At 33.2% G+C, this 18,755-nt stretch overlaps 1 protein-coding gene across 4 annotated transcripts in view; it reads left to right on the plus strand.

Annotated features, from left to right (window-relative positions):
- The window catches only part of RAB31 (RAB31, member RAS oncogene family), a 42,255-nt gene extending 26,495 nt beyond the window's left edge, over window positions 1-15,760 (plus strand). The window contains exons 5-9 of one of the 4 annotated variants that reach the window (XR_005556225.1): window positions 460-531; window positions 3,305-3,411; window positions 7,323-7,432; window positions 8,977-9,087; window positions 11,521-15,760. Coding sequence is in view for 1 of the 4 variants with exons in the window: in XM_039339219.1 (XP_039195153.1) it covers window positions 460-531; window positions 3,305-3,411; window positions 7,323-7,432; window positions 11,521-11,618 (387 nt within the window). In the remaining 3 variants the exon portion in view is untranslated. Of the gene's footprint in view, window positions 1-459; window positions 532-3,304; window positions 3,412-7,322; window positions 7,433-8,976; window positions 9,088-9,976; window positions 10,213-11,520 lie in introns of those variants that run through there. The other 3 variants (XR_005556224.1, XR_005556226.1, XM_039339219.1) reach the window with 3 other exon arrangements.
- Window positions 15,761-18,755: the final 2,995 nt, after the last annotated feature.

Here is an 18,755-nt window from a genome sequence, read left to right on the forward strand (position 1 = left end):
CAGGACTTTCTACTCTGAGCTGGATCTATCTGTTCTGCAAAATCTGGAAGAGAAGCTTGTTAAGATCCCATCGCTTAAAGAGTGCCACCTATAGTAATCTTCATGTTGAGTCTTCTCAGTGGTAGACCCGTTCTGTGGAACACTTTGTCCCTGATGTTCAGACTGTTAACCTCCTTATGGAGCTTCAGAAGAGTCTTGAAAATCACAGTTCAGGAAAGCACGTGGGGTTAATGAGGATTGACCTACCTCATTGCATAGGAGAAAGTATTCTGGGTGCTATGATTTTATTTTAATGCTTTTTGTTACTTGATATCAATCACTTACAGCTGTTTGATAAGTAAATATGGGAGGAAGGGTAGAGAGAAAGAAGAGACATGAATGTAACACTGCTGTATATTTCTGATTTACATAAATGCAAGATATAACGTTCTGACTTTTTTTTTGTCCCATATTTCATAGTTTCATTCACTGGCACCTATGTACTATCGTGGATCAGCAGCAGCTGTTATAGTTTATGACATAACTAAGCAGGTGAGCTTACTATTATCCCATTATTGACATTTATTCAAAAATCCAACTTAATAATTGCTCATTGTGTTTTTTTCTGTCAGCATCCTACTGTGTTGACTTAGAGAACAATCCAGCATAAAAGTTAATAAGTCATATTTTCATAAGATTTTGAGATAGTATTAAATCAAGATAATTAGAAGATACGTTATTTTATTTTAATCTTTTAAACTGGGGTAGGCAATCGTTTGAGATTGAGGGATTTTAAATATGACACTGTGTACTTTGGGACACTACTTTTTACATTATTTCTGCTGAATTTCAGCAGACATATTATTAAATGCTCCAAGGGCTGTAAACAGATGTTTTTGTCCATTGCTCACATAAATGCAGTGTGAACTTTGCTGTGTCACTTCATAAAATAGTCAAATTCATTTCAGGCAGGTTTAGAGTCCTGCTTCTCAATTTGGAAATTCACTTTGCAAAATTTGATCTTTGTGAGTTCCTCTATCACTGAAAATCAACAAATGCCCATAACTACAAAAAAAAAAAAAATTGCTTGGAGGACTTGTATGAAATGTACTACATAGTTCCTTCTTGTTTCTCATGGGCTGAATAGAAAACAGTATGGTTTTCTGTCTAACTTTCAAATTTGTCCAAGATGTCAATATATAGTTGATTATTTTTTTGTTGTTGAGCTTCCCCATATTCATGCTTCTTACATGTTCCCATTGTTATTCTGTCTTTGCACCTTTGGCTTTCCTTTTTCTGCATTGAAACATCAATAATTTGATGTCTGGAAGGCTTTAATCTGTCATACACATACTCTGAAAAATCCTCAAGTTTTCTTCAGTAGCATGTTGAGTGTCACCTAACCTGAGGGGCCTATTATCCAGCACAACATTGACAATCTTTTTATTTTTGTGACTTTCTTAGTAAAGTATGAGTGGTTATCTTCTCTCAGATAGTATGAAATTATGCCTTTGCCATTGTCATTAAAGTGATCATAGCCTGCATCACCTTCCTATATTAATGCTGTCCAATATGGGTACCTGCTTACCTTAGCAGAACAACTTGGGTGAGCTTTGTGCTTTGGATGCCCCTGATAGAAGTACCCTTTGGGTATATACTCCTGGCCTGCTTCATTCAATGTCCAAAGAACACATATCAAACACACAACATGGCCACGTTGAGGTACCATAGCATAGTTGCAGTACAAACATTTTGCACTGGGTGGATGTAGAAATGAGAAAATAATTCCAAGAATTAATTTTCTTTAAAAAGTTCTGTGTCTCACTCAAGGCACTTTTGCTACTGATTTAAGAATAGACAAAGATAAGGATTTAACTAGAATAAATTAACAAAATCTTATTCATATTACTGGAAAAGAAACAAATTCAAAAATACACTGAGGCATATATTTCTTCTCTTGCTAGGCACAGAAAAAAAATTCTATGACTTCCTTGAGCGGTATGATAACTGACATAGCTAGTTTGGTGCAATATATGAAATGTTTAAATGTTATTATCATTTTAGAAAAAGCAGATTAATTTTACAGTACTTACCCACTCTTCTGTGCTCTATTAAAGCATGACATTTATTAACATATTTAACTTTATTGTGGTCATTAACCAGTGCAGTAATTTTTGCATATTTCAAAGGTAAGCTTCGTAGAAGAGTTGCTCTCTGCCTGCAGTTAAAGATAGCAAATATTACAAACCACATTATAAGATTTATGATACAATAAATACTGGGCTTGGATATTGATACATTTGCAGGTTCTGAAACTGAATTTACTAAAAGATTTGCTGATGTGATTTGTTATATTGGTTATCATGGCCATTTTTGCTTGCTTGCTTGCTTGCTTTATTTATTTATTTATTTATTTAGAGGATCAGACAATCCACATTTTTGAATATATACTGTTAGATTAAGTCTTACTGTAGTTATAAAGTTTAATGTCACAATGTTTATTATAAATACTAAACTTTATTCGTAATCATAAATTTGCATTTTTTCTGTTATTTATTCATTCTGTACTGTATTTTAAACTTCATTATTATTCTTTGATAAAGTGTGTTATAATCTGATACTGCAACTAAACATCAATTTTGATTTTGATAGACAGCAATACAAATTAGATTGCCTGCTTTAAAATATGATAAGTTAGCCTTACTGTATTTCAAGTCTCTCTTTCTCAATCTGCTGAGTAAGCTAAGAATGTGTGTGTATGTACCATGTGTGTGTGTATGTATATGTGTGTGTATACACACACACACACTTATCACTAGCATTTCTTTTTATTTATATCCCATACTTTGCTACCTTTTGCAAAATACTGAAAAATTGAATATGTATTTTTGATTCCCAGAACATTTTTGTGTAAGTTTTGTCTAATTAAAAACTGGATTATATAGCTACAGTTTTTTGCCCCAAATGTTCCTTTTGAAGATGTTAATTATTACTTATTTTGAACAAGCCTTTCATTAATAAGCATGTTCCAAAAACATGAGTGCTTTCTTTATTTCTCACATACATACATACATACATACATACATACATACATACATATTCTGAATATATAGAGGGAGGAAGCATGTGATGCATATATTTTACTATGAACAAATACTGTTATGAGTCATGGGGTATCTCTATACAACATTTGTTGGCTGGCTGTGCATGATACAAACATATATCTCATTTTGCTTGGTATTTTAGATTGTTTGTACCATTATAGGTTTTATACATTGTTTTCAAATATTTCAAAAGTTCCTTTTGACTTATGTATTTAATTTAGGATTCATTTCATACACTGAAGAAATGGGTAAAAGAATTAAAAGAACATGGTCCTGAAAACTTTGTAATGGCTATTGCTGGAAACAAGTGTGACCTTTCTGATATTAGGTATATATTCTGATATATTTACTTTTTGCAGTTTTCCATTGCTTTTTCTACAGTATGACAAATACAGAAGTACCGTTTTTATAATATTTTTAAAATTAAAAAATTAAACCAATGCAAATAATAACAAATGTTATTTGTTGAAATGTATTGAATCTAAGAAATAAACATGTCTACAGTTTCAAAATAATAGTAGTAGTATACTACTGAAATTTAAACTTTTTTTTTTTTTTTTTTACTGTTCTGGCCTTGTCTACTTTTTTGTCCAAATTGTTTTATTTATTCACAACTCAATTCTCAAAACTGGGATGCCTTTAAAAAAATATTTGGGCATGACCTCACTGTGGTGCCCTGCCTTCCTTTATACCAATGTTTTTCAAACTTGATATCTTTAAGATGTGTGGAGTTTAAACTGCTAGAATTCCCCAACTAGCATGCTGGCTTGAAAATATTGAGAGCTGAAGTCCATGCACCTTAAAGTTGCCAAATTTGGAAAACATAGCTCTATACTATTAGAATTCTGTCTTGCTGGATATTTTCATTTAATCCTATAACAATGCCTTTATGTTGCCAATGTACCATATCATTTCCTACCATCCCTTTCACACTGTTAGGAAGGGTAACAGTTCATTTTCTGTTATTTGTCTCCAAACCATGTTCAGGCCTTCATAGTTTTCCTCAGCATTGCTGCGTAGAAACAAACTTGAGCTTTTCCTCAAGTTCTTTCAACTATTCCTCCAGTAAAATCTCAGATCTGCATCTCCACTACGTGTAACTTGAATTATCTCCTGGGAGGGGAACCAACATTGCACATACCTTCTGTATCACTACAGACTGTCAGTTCTGTCCATGGTCCTTGGAGGCTCCTTGCATATTCCTCTGTCGGGCTCCCATGCAAAATTCCCTTGTTTATCTCCCTGTTTGTTTGCTTTGGTCACAATACACAGAAACTCTAGCCTGGATGTGGTCCCTATTTGTGATTATATAGATGACTACAATTTTTTTTATATATATATATTTGTTAACTTTCTTCTGGGGGAACAACTTCTCTAATCACCGAGACAGATTTGTTATTGTATATAAACTTTATATTGGAACAAACTTCTAGTTTGTTTTTAATAACATACCTCTTTTGTTGGAACATTTTAAATCTATTGCTAATGATAGATTATATAAAAATCCAGTGAACTCAACTTCTTTTAAATGAATTATTTTCTGCATAAGACAAAGTTTTAGTAGTTGATTAACACATATACTATAGAACAACTAGTCCTGTTACTTATTAATTAATTATCTAATTCCTTCACATATGGGACTCTGGGTAGTCACAACAATTAAAAAACATGTATGTATTGTATATATAAAATAATCATGTACTTGTACTAAAACCACTATTAAAAATTCAAACGCAAAACACAGTAAGAAGGTGTGTGTATATATATATATATATATATATATATATATATATATATATATATATATATATTCAATAATCCAATTCATTATAACCACTGGAAAGGGTTCCCACTTTTCAATTAGTTACATATAGCTTTCTACGCATTTTGAAAAGCAAGAGTAAATTTTAGGATAATTGGTGGACAATCCCTTAAATAAACCCAACTAAAAATTAGAGCAGAAAATATTTTGTGTTAAAACATAAATTATATTATCAGAATTTATTGTGTGGATCCAGGTTTCAGGAATAAACATTTCCATATTTGTAATACATTATATTTCATTTATAAACTATTGCTCAAAATGACAATATGAATTTTCCCTAATTTTATACTCACACCAACAAACCTCTGTTGGAATAAGAACAAGGGGCTAGCCCAGCGTTCCTCGCTGAGCTGTGTAGTAGAATGAGGGCTAAACATTTTTTTCGCTGCTTCTAGTTCCACACCTTAACCACAACAACTGTATGAAGTCCTTTACTTCATAGTTGATCAGGATTTGACTTATATCTTATCTTAGTCAATATATTTAGAGGAACATTTAGAAATAATAATGAAAAGGAATAAAAAGTCTTATAGCACGTTCTCAAGCATTTGCTTTATCAAATTAAGAGTTGCAGGCCATGATATTTTGTTACAAACTGTAATCAAATGGTAGGAACAAAACCATATAGTTACAATTCCGTGTTGTTTTTTTTTATGGAACCACATGATTTCCTGCCATTTGATGTTCAGGCACAGTGAAGCCCTTTGTGTATTCATAAGTCATTAACATTTTTATTGCTTTAAGTTCTTTAAAATTATGTCTATTAATCTAAGCTTAAAACAATAATATTGAATTTTAAGGCTTTAAATAATCTTATTTTTGATGTTTGGGCAAAGGATCCTTTTTTCATGTTTTGATTAGCTTGACTATATTTAGACTTGTAAAAAGAAGAGGAAGAGTAGGAAAGACTTCTAACCAAACTTGAAAATCAAAACCAGAAGCAGTAACTCTTATGAAACTACATACTATAAAGCTACAAAATACTTCAGTGTTAACTTAATATAAACATTAATCTAGATCAATTTTAATTTAGTGTTAGCTCCATGTAGGGTAGATGGTTTCTTTCATTATCCTGGTTCTCATAATACTGGAAGAGATTAAAGCATTTGAGAGATAAAAGTTCAGAAAATATTTTTAGTGGGAGAGTATAAAAGGGAAAGATTATTGTAGTTTATTTTGATGGTGGAGATGTTTAAAGTAGTATCAAAATGAGGAGTATACAAAGCTAAAACTTTCTTTAAAAACTATGTAATTATGCATCTATATAATATAGATGGAATGTTATTAGAGTTGAGACGTCAGTAGTATGGCAAATAATGTTTTGCTCCAGATTCAGATAAATCAAGGTAAATTATTTTTATCAAGATTATTAATTTTAAATTTATAAAAAAAAACCCAAAATTTTTTTTAAAAAATATATAAGGCTTGTGGAATTGTACACATTTTTTCACTAGTTTGTTTACTGAACCAAGTACCAGTTGCATTCTTGTAGAAAATACAAAGGAAATTGAAAAAATGTGATGTATAGAATATCAGTGTGGTAGGTTGGTAGGTTGGACTTAAAAGAACTCAATAAAAAAGAAAAAGGAAAGTGTGAAACATAATCAAATATTAAACTTCCAATAGTTTATGATTTATATGAAACATGGGGAATTCTTAATCTCTCAAAATGAAATATTAAATTTTATTTAAATGAATATCAAGATGGATTTTATACATGGATCATTCTAGAACAGCATTTGCTGGCTTTGAAAGGTTTCTGTAAGGAATGTTTTTACATATTACTGTTTGCAAAAATGCATTAGCATACAACACATAAATTATCTGATTTCTTTAACACAAAGATCTATAAAACACTGCATATGGAAAATATTTGTAAAAAATTTAAACCTGAATTGAGTTATTTCAAAACTGAGCAAAGAAAAATAATTGAAAATAAAAGACTTTTTATTCAGTGATCAATTAATTATGTAATAAGTAGCTTTCAATTTTCCTTTAAAATGTTCATTAATTTATTAACTGAACTCTTATTGAGTTTTTTTAATACATCTTAAAGAATGTATTGTTATTCTGATATACGGTAAGCCACTTATGGAACAAATGTGTAATAAATAGGCCCAACGCCTGGGACATCTGGAAGTTACAGTCATAATTTCTTTAGAAAGAAAGGTACACAAATCCTAATGCTGTTGGAAAACACTCATGGATTTTGTGCTGTATGGCACTGTACAACAAAAGAATTTTGTTTATACAGCCTCTTTCCATTTTCTGCAGATTTCAGGAGAACAAGAATTAATTATGTTTTTCATATGAGAAACAAGAAATGAGAATCTACTGTGCTCAAATTATGAAGAATAATATAGTTGAATCAAACGTTCTGTTGCACAACTTAAACTTCTAAAACTTCATTTTAGGGAGGTGCCTATGAAAGATGCCAAAGAATATGCAGACTCTATAGGTGCAATTGTTGTTGAGACTAGTGCCAAAAATGCAATTAACGTTGAAGAACTCTTTCAAGCAATCAGTAAGTAAACTTAGAACTTGTTTTTGCATATTTAAGCTTGTACAACTTAAAGTTTTGTTATTTAGGTCACTGTTTTGCTGAAGCCCCAGTTTATTTGTCATGAAAGGACAACAATGAAAGAGATAATTGTTTCACAGAGAATCATAGTTATACTTCTAGATAGGTATTATTCAAACTAATTCACATCATACTAATTCAGAATGTAGTATTTTTCTTATAAATTCAGGAATTAATATTTTAAAGATTTATAAGATAAGAAAAATAATCTATATGATAAAAAGTATATAGGATAAACCAGTCTTTGCTTGGTGTTGTAGAACTGAAGGTCTGGAGAAAGATCTAAGGAATATCTAATCCTACTTCATTATATAGGCAAGATTCATTGAGTCATAAATGACATACTTTGATTTCCTCTTAAGTCTTCATAAAGGATTTTTCAAAATCCTATTCTATTATGCCAGTTAGTCTTCCAGATAAGAAAAACTGTTGCTGTTTTATATAGTGCAAATGCTTGACTAAATAAAAATATCAATATTACATTTTTACTCTTCTGCTGAGATGAGATAATTCAATATGTATGATCAGCTTTATAGCAGTAATAATTAATGACCCTGACATTGTGTGTCTGTCTACATTTTTTAAGTTGAAATATGTGATCATATTTTACTATGCTAAATCATTTTCTATCTTTCATTTCCTTACAGGCTAGACTACATTTTGCAGAGACAAATTTGGCACTTCTTACAATAGGCTTTGATAGAGGGTTCCTCAATATTCAATTAAAATTGTTTCCCAAGCAGTAGTAATATAAAGAGATACAATAATTTAATTATCCGGGAATATTTTTTTCCCCAATCTTAGATAGGTAGGATACAAGGTTAAAAGGACATTCTTATTTATTGTTCCAATATTCTGAAGGAAGTTTTATGAAAATTTAAGGTAAAAGTTCCATTAATTGGACAGAGCCAAGCAGTGGCATGACTGAGACATTAGGTCCGAGACAGGCAATGGAATCAAGGATCAGAGACCCCTCTTGATTTTTACACTATTATATGGTACACATGATAATTTAATAATAAGCAACAATGTAGTACATTTCCTGGGAACTAGGAGCAATGAAATCTATAAGGCATCTGAATTAGGTACATCTATCAAGAATTAGGTACCATCCATCAGAAGTGCCACAATAGTTTAAAACAACAATGCTGCAAAATCAAAGGAAGAAACATAATTCAGAACACACATGATTGTGTGGGTTGCCTGTCAAAAACACCTTAAAACAATTATTACTTTTCCCAGGCTTTGAACCGTTCTGTTTTTGCTTTAGGATGTTTTTGACCGGTCCTATAAAATCACATTCCAAATTACATTTTTGTCTTTGAGTCCTAGTGCTCTTATCACCATATAGCAGTGGATGAAAGTCATTATGAATCTCTGATGAAGTCATTTTTTCTACTCTAAGGAACTGGAAGTTACTTGAATAATAGAATATAATTACACCTGTTTATTAACAACAGTGATTCATGAAAATTGACCTTCTATAGGAAATGCAGTCTGAGAAAAGAGTGTACTCTTGCTGAATTCCCACAATTTAAACATGGTGTCCTCGGCTAAACACTGGAAAAGTACACTTTTCCTCCGTTTCTTGTTACCAGGTATTTCAGAAAAGATTTTAGATAACATTTAAAAAAAAATCCTTAGAAAACCTTAGATTTCTTAGAAATCCTTAGATTTTGTGAATTTTTAATCTTAAAGTAATTCAGTCACAATAGCTAACTTGCATTTATATAACCAGATGGCCATCATTAAATTGTCTTATTTTAGAATAAATGTTCTCATTAATTTAAAATATTCTGTATCTTTATTCTTTTGCAGCAAGGGACAGCCCATGTGAAATATTTCACATGCAGTAATTTTACAAAGTTATGTTTTCTAATTTTGTGGAGTCTTATATTGCTTTCAGGACTCAACTTCAGTTTTCTAGGTATATGTTATGTCATTTATAACAACATCAGAGTTTCCACCCATTCAGTCTGATCCAACAGACTGGGTATGCTGTAAATTCTGTCAGCCAGAGTTTTGATTGGTGGAAACAAGGAGACGGACTTTTTCTGCTTTAGCCCCTGCTTTATGGAATATTCTCCCCTCAGAGACTAGACTGGCCCCAAACTTGTTGGCTTTTCACAAAGCTTAAAAAACTTGGCTGTATACCTTGGCCTGGGGCTCGGAATGTGTTAAGGGCTGTGTTACTTGGCTTACTATTAGTTCATTAATCATGGTGGTTGTTTATACCATATATTCCGGTGTATAAGGTGACCCGGTGTATAAGATGATCCCCGACTTTGGTGTCGAGTCGCATGCCTAGAAAGTCATCTTATATGCCGGAAACTACCGTTATTTCCGGCTATAAGACGACCCCCAACTTCGGCCCCGATTTTAACGCTTGCGAAAGTCGTCTTATATGCTGGAAAGTACGGTACTTATTTTGTGGATGTTTTTATTCTATTTTTTAAAAAAATTATTTAAATTGTTTTATAATTTTAGAATTGTAAGCTCCCCAGAGCCATTTTATTGAGTTGGGAAGTTATAGAAATTGAATGAATGAAAGAATAAAATAATTTGAGAAGAAAGAAACTCTCAAAAGCTAAGTATAAAGTAAATAAAGGAGTAAAAAAACAGAAAAAATGTAGGCAAGAGTATCATTTAAATCAGTGGTTCTCAACCTGTGGGTCGGGACCCCATTTGGGGTCGAACGACCATTTCACAGGGGTCGCCAAACAACGCAGTCCACCATTTTCTTTTCCCCTTTTCCTTGGCTGTGCTACTCCCTTTTATTATATTGGCTTTTGAAAGCCAATAGAATAGACTCTCTTGAATAGAGTCTAATTCTATTGGCTTTCAAAAGCCAATAGGAATTGTCCAGGCTGTCTCTGCCCTGCTGAGCCCGCCAAAAGTCCCATTCTGCAAACGGTGCTGCACCAGTTGAGTAGTCCTCGACTTACGACCGGTTGAGTAGTCCTCGACTTACGACCGGTTGGGGGTCGCGGCATTAAAAAGGTTGAGAACCACTGATTTAAATGAACACATGTGAAATTCTACAAAATTCCAAGTCTTTAAAATGGTAGAGATTTTCATTCTTTTAGTTTGTGAATGTACAATTTCCTTGGTCTTTTCTGCAGTAACCATTGTTTTGTTGATTATTATCTTTCCTTGTAAAAATATTTTAAAGACTATTAGTAAAGACTATACAAAATTCTATATTATTTTTATGAAGTACTGTAGATCCTATTAAAATCTTGAAATTCTATATTTACTTGCAATACCTGTGGTGTGAAACTTATCAGAATTCTCAATCTGGAATATTTTTTTTTTCATGTGAATGTTAATTCTGTGCTCTGTTCTGATAGCAAAACCCAAATATGCATCGCTGAAAAGTTCTGTTTTACTTTGTATGCTACAAGTTTTTTTTTCCTGAATTCAGACTTTCTAAAAGACTGTAAATCATGACAAAGAGCTTTTGAAGAAATAAGTAACTTCATATTCCTCTCCTGCTTATTACCTTCTTTGCTAAGTTTTGGGGTGGTGGTAAAATAAAATGAGCTTTTAACAGTTGTTGAAATACTTCCTGTTAAACTTCGGAGATTGGGTGGGTATCCTACCTATCTCTATTTAAGTTTGGACCTATTTACCACCACAGAGTAATAATTAAAACAATGAAGCTGGATTTAAAAATAAGAAAGTCAAAAGAAAATTTATGTTGACCAGTTAAGCAGTAAAACAAGCAATAGAATAATCAAAAGATGAGGGAATAGGTCCCGAAACAAGCAAAGCACGTGAGCTTAACTTCAATCCATTTCCATTACCAGTTGCAAGATAATTTTTTAGTATAAAGATTTAAAAAGCAAAATAAAGTCTCTGAAAGTATCCTGCAATTGATTAGGGTCATAATGAAGAATATAGGATTCACCTTCCATATCATATAGGAAATCTGATATTGTAGCTAGAAAACCCTATTTTCAAGCATTGAGAGAAGCCATAAGGTTTTAACCATTGTATATGTTTTTTGTTTTGCTTTTAAACATTTCTAGGCCGGCAGATTCCACCTTTAGAAACTCATGAAAATGGTAACAGTGGAACAATCAAACTCAGGAAGCAGACTGCTCAGACAACACGAAGATGCTGTTAAACAAACCAGAACTGGTTTGATGCACTTGAAAATAAAACAAGATCATTTATTTATTGAACCACAGACTTCAGAAAGCCAACGACGTGGTACACTCTCTAAAAACAGTAGTATCACTATTCTTTGTTGAGGGGATTAGTGAGAGAAAAATGTCCTTCCACTGAGTTCTACAGAGTTATGTAAACCATTTAAGCAGTAAACTAGTTGAAACAGTGACTCAGATTATTTGGAATAATCTGTTTAAACTGTTGAGTATTTTAAAGAAGCAATACCTTATGTTTTTTTACAAATCTTTTTTGCATTTTTGAGTATGTTTCTCATGTATATTTTTACGGAATTATAATGTGTAGTACTTTAATCAAATGAAGGAAGAACATTTTATTTTACTGGATTTGGCTTCTATGACCTTTTAGAATTATTTTTAAAGGTATAAATGAGGTACTTCTGCATCCATTACAGATAAAATTAGTGACAATAACAATTCTAGTAAATGTTAAACTGTTGCTTCTGCATTTGAAAAGCAAAATCATTGAAATGCAAACACTTTAAGTTAGACAGAAGCAGAGGCTTTGGATATACTAAATACTGCAAAAGTTAAACCTAGCAGACATTTCACCAAAAGCCAAAAAAGACCAGGATACACTTTCTATTAAATTCATTTAAATTTGAAAAAATTTAATACTAGCCTGACAGTCTGAATACATCAGTTCTATAGTATTTTTTCCTTGTTCTTTAGTTTAATATAATGACCTTTAGTGCAGTTATCTGCATCTGTATCTTTGATCTGTCTATTTCTTACTTATTAACAATATAGATGCAAGGTGGAGTCCAAGGAAGTTGAGAACAATACAGACAAGATTTTTTTTTAATCTGAGTCCTTTTTGTGATAAATTGAATATTATGCTGATACCATACCAAGCTAATTAAAAAAACAACCACCCATTGAAAGATCTCAGTACTGTCAGCCCTCCCAGATAAACCAGACAGGAAACACGACAAGATGCCATGTTTCAATTTCCAGACTGAGAAACTGCATCAACATAATCGCTAAGCAATTTGGGGAGGAAACCTGAGGTTGGTGCAGGAAGAGTCAGTACATTTGAAACAACTTGTTCAGACTGAAGAAGCTGCTTGGATGAGCAGCAAAATGTCTCAAGCCAACAGGAAAATAAGTCCAGTGCCTTGACTCAATTTCCAGATGACTAGATGAACTAATTCTACTTTATTGTAAGGCTACATTAATATAATCTTAATAAATCTGAAAATACAGTGGTTCCTTGGTACTCATTGTTAAATGGTTTGGGGAGGCATGACAAGTACTAAAAATGACGAGTGCCAAACAAACCACGTGACTTACCATGTGATCCTTTGTTTCAGCCAGGAAGGACTTCCTGTCTGTCCCTTTTCCTATGTCAGTGACCTTCCCAACATGGTCAATTTCCTGTCTGCTTTCTGTCACTGACTCCTTCCTTTTGCACTGACCTTCCCAGTATGGCTAACTTCCTGTCTGTTCTCCACATCCACCCCCTTTAACAATCTCAGTGCATTGAGTACCAAACAAACAACGAGTACCAGGACAACATTTTTATGTCAAGATGTGTTGCGTACCAAATTCAACGAGTTTTGAAGCAGTCGACACAGAGGTACCACTATACAGACTTCTGGCCACCACTGTTAATTCCTTGATCCAGGTCTTTACTAAGTTTCTTGGTTAAGCACTGGGGGCTCCTGTTTTTCTTGTCTGATTGTTTCCTAAACAGCATTATCTTCCCCAAGGTTATTCACACATTCCATTACAGTACTGATATATTTTATTTCATGCTTTATTATAAATTGCATATACATTGAAGTTGCTTCCTGTACATGTGCAGTAAACTAACAAAAGTTCCTTCATAAAAGTTTATAATAGTAAAAAGTGACAATTAGGAAATTATACAGATGCATTTTTTCATGTCCTTAAACTTATACAATGGAAGAAAATCTGTATGGTCTCTTAAGAGTCAATCCTGACTTGATAGTACATAATTAATTCTGCATATATGATACTGATCTACTGGGTAGAATCATAGAAGAATTATCAAGTCATTTAGTCTGATTACCTGCTTGAAGTAGCATATTTATATTGCTTGGTATTACAGAATTGCATATTTAGATGTTATTTTGTAGAAGTTGTGGAAGCACAAAATATTTGTATGTAGAAATGAGGGGGGATATTTAATTTTTTTACCATCTGTAGGATGCTCATGTTGAATAATATTTTCAACATAATGTTTTGGGCGGCTACAAAAAAAAGGTCCTTGAAAACTCCTTTTGAATGAATAGGAGCACTTTTCTATGAAGAAGCTTCAATGTTCATTCTTCTGTTATGCAGTACAGATTCGTTAGCTAAACCCCTGCTCTTTTGACAGCAAGAACAGTCAAATTAGAATAACTGCCTAATAATAGCCTAAAAGAAAATTGTGATTATCTTTTCCTGAGAATAATTAGTGAATAACTTTTGGGGGGTTGAAATTTTCTGCCAAAATTCATATTCAATTTTGCTATGGTAAGACGATTGACAAAATAAAGAGAAAACAGTATAATATTTAGTGGAAGAGTAAAGTGAAAAGTGAAAAGGTTCAGCCGAATATTTACTTTTATATGCGGTGTGTTGGTTTATAAGTAAAGAAAATATTTGAGAGTAAAGTTCATACATAAAAGTTAAAATGGAAAGAAAACAAAGCTTAGTATCAATATTTTACAATGGAAACTTCAGAAGTTGTACAATTCAATGAATAGATGACAAAAAAAATCGCAAGGCAATATTATATCTATTTATGTAGTAGTAAGCCCATACAATGCCATGTGATATTTTCCTGAGTATATATTCATTCAATTGCAGCTTTGTTTTCTTCCCATTTTAACTTTTATGTATGAACTTGACTTAGAAGTTGGCAGGTTATATTAATTTGATTTCTAGTTTTGTGTTTAGTGTTGTACTTACGGTGAAGCAAAACAAAGCCTGCTATAAAAATAAATCCAAATCTTCTTAGTTGAGTGGGAAATGAACATGTTTCATATCCCTCTTAACTAGGAGAAAAATTTGCATCACAGAACAATCCTTAACTTCAGATTACATTAGGATTTGCATAACATGCTAGGCCAAAATATGTTGTGGAAATGTGGTTTATTTATAACTGAAAATATGATGCAAACTAAGGAAATTATGTTTCAGCTAATCATGAGTGTTGTGTGAGCAAAACAAAATAAAAAGACATGGGGCCACAAACAAACATTTTTCTACTAACAATTTCTGAGGGTCACCCATTAGATTCAGAAGAAAGTTCTTGACAATGAATCTTCTGCACATATCAGAATTGGAGTAGTGTGTAAGGTGAATCCCTACTATTCAGGCTTAGAGTTGGCTTTATGGTGTTCCACTGAAAAGTTTTCTATAAAATAATTCTCTAGAGTCAATTTTTGCCTCCAAAACAATGAAGGTAGAGAAAATAAGATCCTTAAATATGTATCATGTAACATACTTCTTCAGATTCCAAAAGGACTCATAAAGGATCTTTTTGGAGTGAGAAGAATTGGTAAAATGAAATAAAGTTGTACTTCCAGTAGGTTTGATTCCCACTTTCTCCATAAAGTAGCATACCTGCTTGTCTGCTAGATATTTGTTATTCTGTAGTATAACATGGCATGACAATTTATATCTTTCTTGAAATGGTAGAATTATGTCACTCAAGCAAGAGAATCAAATTACTTTTTTCTGTTAAGTATTCACAGACTTTTTCTATTATCCAGGTCGATGCTATTTAATTATAGTTTTTCATTATATAATATAACCAACTGTAGTAATATTTCAGTGCACGGGGCACTTTGCTTCTTATGTAGTTATATAATCTATCCAGTACACATTTTTTTTTTTAAAATCAGATTTGTTTAAACTTAAATATTATGCATTGTAATCTTTGAATTGTTATATCAAATGTTGAATGGGCTGGACCCATTAATGTATGAAATGTTATAATCTATTAATATTATTTGCTCTGTCTATTTTGTTTGCTCTATATAATAATTGTACAATTGCCAACAAGATTTGAGCCTATAACAATGTTTTAATTTAACCTCTAAGAATACTAATAAATGTTTGTAATTTCTGTGATGTGGTCTTTCATAGGTAACAAAAATTAAGTGTAACTGAAAACAGTTCTTGCAAGATTCTTCATGGATAAAATAACCTATTCATTATAATAGATTAGACACCACTTGGATAATCTAAGATGATTGAGGTAACTGCCTGTGAAATTATCTGGAATGATCTTGAAAAATCTGAAAAAGTAGGTAAGGTGGGTTCTAGGTGGTATGAGCTCTGCCACCTGTGGCTCAACTCACTTCTGCCTGGCTACCTAAACATTTGTAGAGACAGCTATATATGGATATGGAAAGTAATTAGTACTCTTTATGAGAGAGGATTGTGTTGTCAGCTTTGAAATAATCCCCCCCCTCAAGAAATCATCACTAAATCTGACTGCATTAGACGACGTTTTTTTCAACTTTCCTTTTTTGGGTGAAGATTCTGGAGAAGATAGTAAGATTTCAATCAGGAAGTCATAATGAAAGAGATAATCTGGATCCCTTTCCATCAAATCCAGGCTTGGTCATGATTGTCAAATGCTGTTGGTTACTCTCAGGTTGATTATTTTTCTTAGGATTGGATGGTGCAGGCAGGATATCCCTCTTAATCCTGTTAGACACCTTTGATGCTATCAAGCACAGAATCTTTGTAGACTGCCCACAGAAATTGGGAGCGGGAGGCAGTGGGTTTTAGTAGTTCTATCTCTACTTACAATCAGTCATGGAGAAGGAACAATTGAACCCACGATTGCACTAATCAGCATCACAGGGCTAAGCCTTCTGCTCCTTGCTATTTAACATCTGCATATTTCCATCCCAAACTAGGCCATGTAAGTCTTGATCTGGAGTCTGTTGCTCCTTCATAGCATGAAAGAAGCTCAGATTAAATCTCAGCAAATAGAGCTGTTCTTTGTCTAAAACATAAGAGCTGTAATCTTGATGTAGTTATTATTCTAGAATAGATAATAGCACTTTTTCTGAAGTGCAGAGTAGCATTTTCTCTGAAGTAGCTAGTCCACAATTGGATGGTTCTGTTGCACGTAGGACTCCTGCTTAAAACAACAGGTGGAGATTATGGCCAGGACAGCTTTCATCCAGTACACCTGGACTAAGTGACTCATAAAGATTACTGTATGCTCTCATACAGTACACCTGGACTGAGTGACTCATAAAGATTACTGTATGCTCTCAGTGGGGCTTTTATGACAATCCAGAAACAGCAGTTGGTACAAAATATGGTTGGATTCTTAGTGTACTTTTTTTGCAATATAAAACAATTGTAATTGTTTTGCAATCCCATTATTAACAATAACTTCAAGTGCAATTAAGGGTGCTAGTTTTGTCCTATAAAATGATGGCTTGGTTCCAAGTATTTGAGAAACTATTCTCAAAGTGATTCTGCTCTTTCCATGCACATTTCCAGAAGGGATGCTTGGAGTTCAGTCGAAGTGACAGGGGTACTTGGGCCCACACCCAGTTCTACCCTGTGATGGCATCGAAGCTGTGAAATACCTTGCTACTGAAAGTTTGCCTGATTTTCTATTGGTCTTTCATGAGACAGCCAAGACTATTCTATTCAAGCAGGCATGGGGAAGTGATTTGGATTGATTGATCTGATTGGGGAATTCTTATTATAGTGTTAGTTTTACAGTGAAATTGGGCCATATGTTTTTATTATTACATATTTTGAGAATTGATTAGTTTTACAATATTTATACTGTAATTTGCCAACTTGTTATATTGGCATGGTAGTGGTTTATTATGGAATTTTGTAATAAGTAGTTTTTAATTCAGAGTCTAGGATCCTGGGCACACAGAAGTACATCTAATAATTAAATAGTTTCCTGAAGACCATAAAAAGTGACCTCAAGGCTCGTACTTCTTTAATTTTGCCCAATACAGTAATAGATAAGAAGTTGAATATAAAACCCTTACATGAGATTTGAAAAGATAAGGTAACTGCTGCATCAATGAAAGGCCTCATCCAGCATTCTTGTTCCATAATGACCATCCAGTTGGATATGAAAAATTAGTAAACCACGTGTAATGGCACCTTCTGTCTGGAAGCTCCCATTTGGAGAAGAAAGAAAATGGCTCATGGGTTGTGGAGTTACTTACCTATGTAACAAAGGATAAGGCTAATCTCATAACAGATTTTTAAAAATGGCAATATTGTATAGACCAGTGGTTCTCAACCTTTTTAATGCCGCGACCCCCAACCGGTCGTAAGTCGAGGACTACTCAACCGGTCATAAGTCGAGGACTACTCAACTGGTGCAGCACCGTTTGCAGAATGGGACTTTTGGCTGGCTCAGCAGGGCAGAGACAGCCTGGACAATTCCTATTGGCTTTTGAAAGCCAATAGAATAAAAGGGAGTAGCACAGCTAAGGAGGAAAAAAAATGGCTGACTGCGTTGTTTGGCGACCCCCGTGAAATGGTCATTCAACCCCAAATGGGGTCCCGACCCACAGGTTGAGAACCACTGTTATAGACAAATATTTTTGTTTTGCTGCAATATTGAAAAATAAAATAGCTAAAATGTCGTACTAATAGTTAATGACAATATATTTTTCTTGAAAGGACTGACTACTAAATGGAGCTGGAAGTATCTTCGAGATCCCAACCTTGCCGTGCATAATGCAGCTGAAGACTTTCTGCCAGTTGATTACCCAATCTGCTGAAGGATCTCCAAGCAATAAAAGCCTTGATTTTATATTATATCAGTCAGCAGAATCATAGATCCAGGCCTTGAAAGTAACAGATGAATACCTCTTGTGTTTGGGGCCACAGAAGTAGAATATTGCTTATTAAAAATTAGACACTATAGTAACAGTAAAATGACTCATATTTGCCATATAAAATGGGGCAAAGAAATATCTTCAAAATAAATTAGAGCTTGTTAGGACTTGTTAGGGCTCATGGCAATGTATCTAGAGAAACCATTTTTGTGCTCATTCGGTAAAGGGCTTCTGAAATAAATCCTCTTTAAGTATTATACAGATCCACCAATTCACCCA

The sequence above is a fragment of the Crotalus tigris genome, unplaced genomic scaffold (assembly GCF_016545835.1).
Source record: "Crotalus tigris isolate CLP2741 ecotype Arizona unplaced genomic scaffold, ASM1654583v1 scf7180000017731.4096049, whole genome shotgun sequence".
In the NCBI taxonomy this organism is placed as follows: domain Eukaryota; kingdom Metazoa; phylum Chordata; class Lepidosauria; order Squamata; family Viperidae; genus Crotalus; species Crotalus tigris.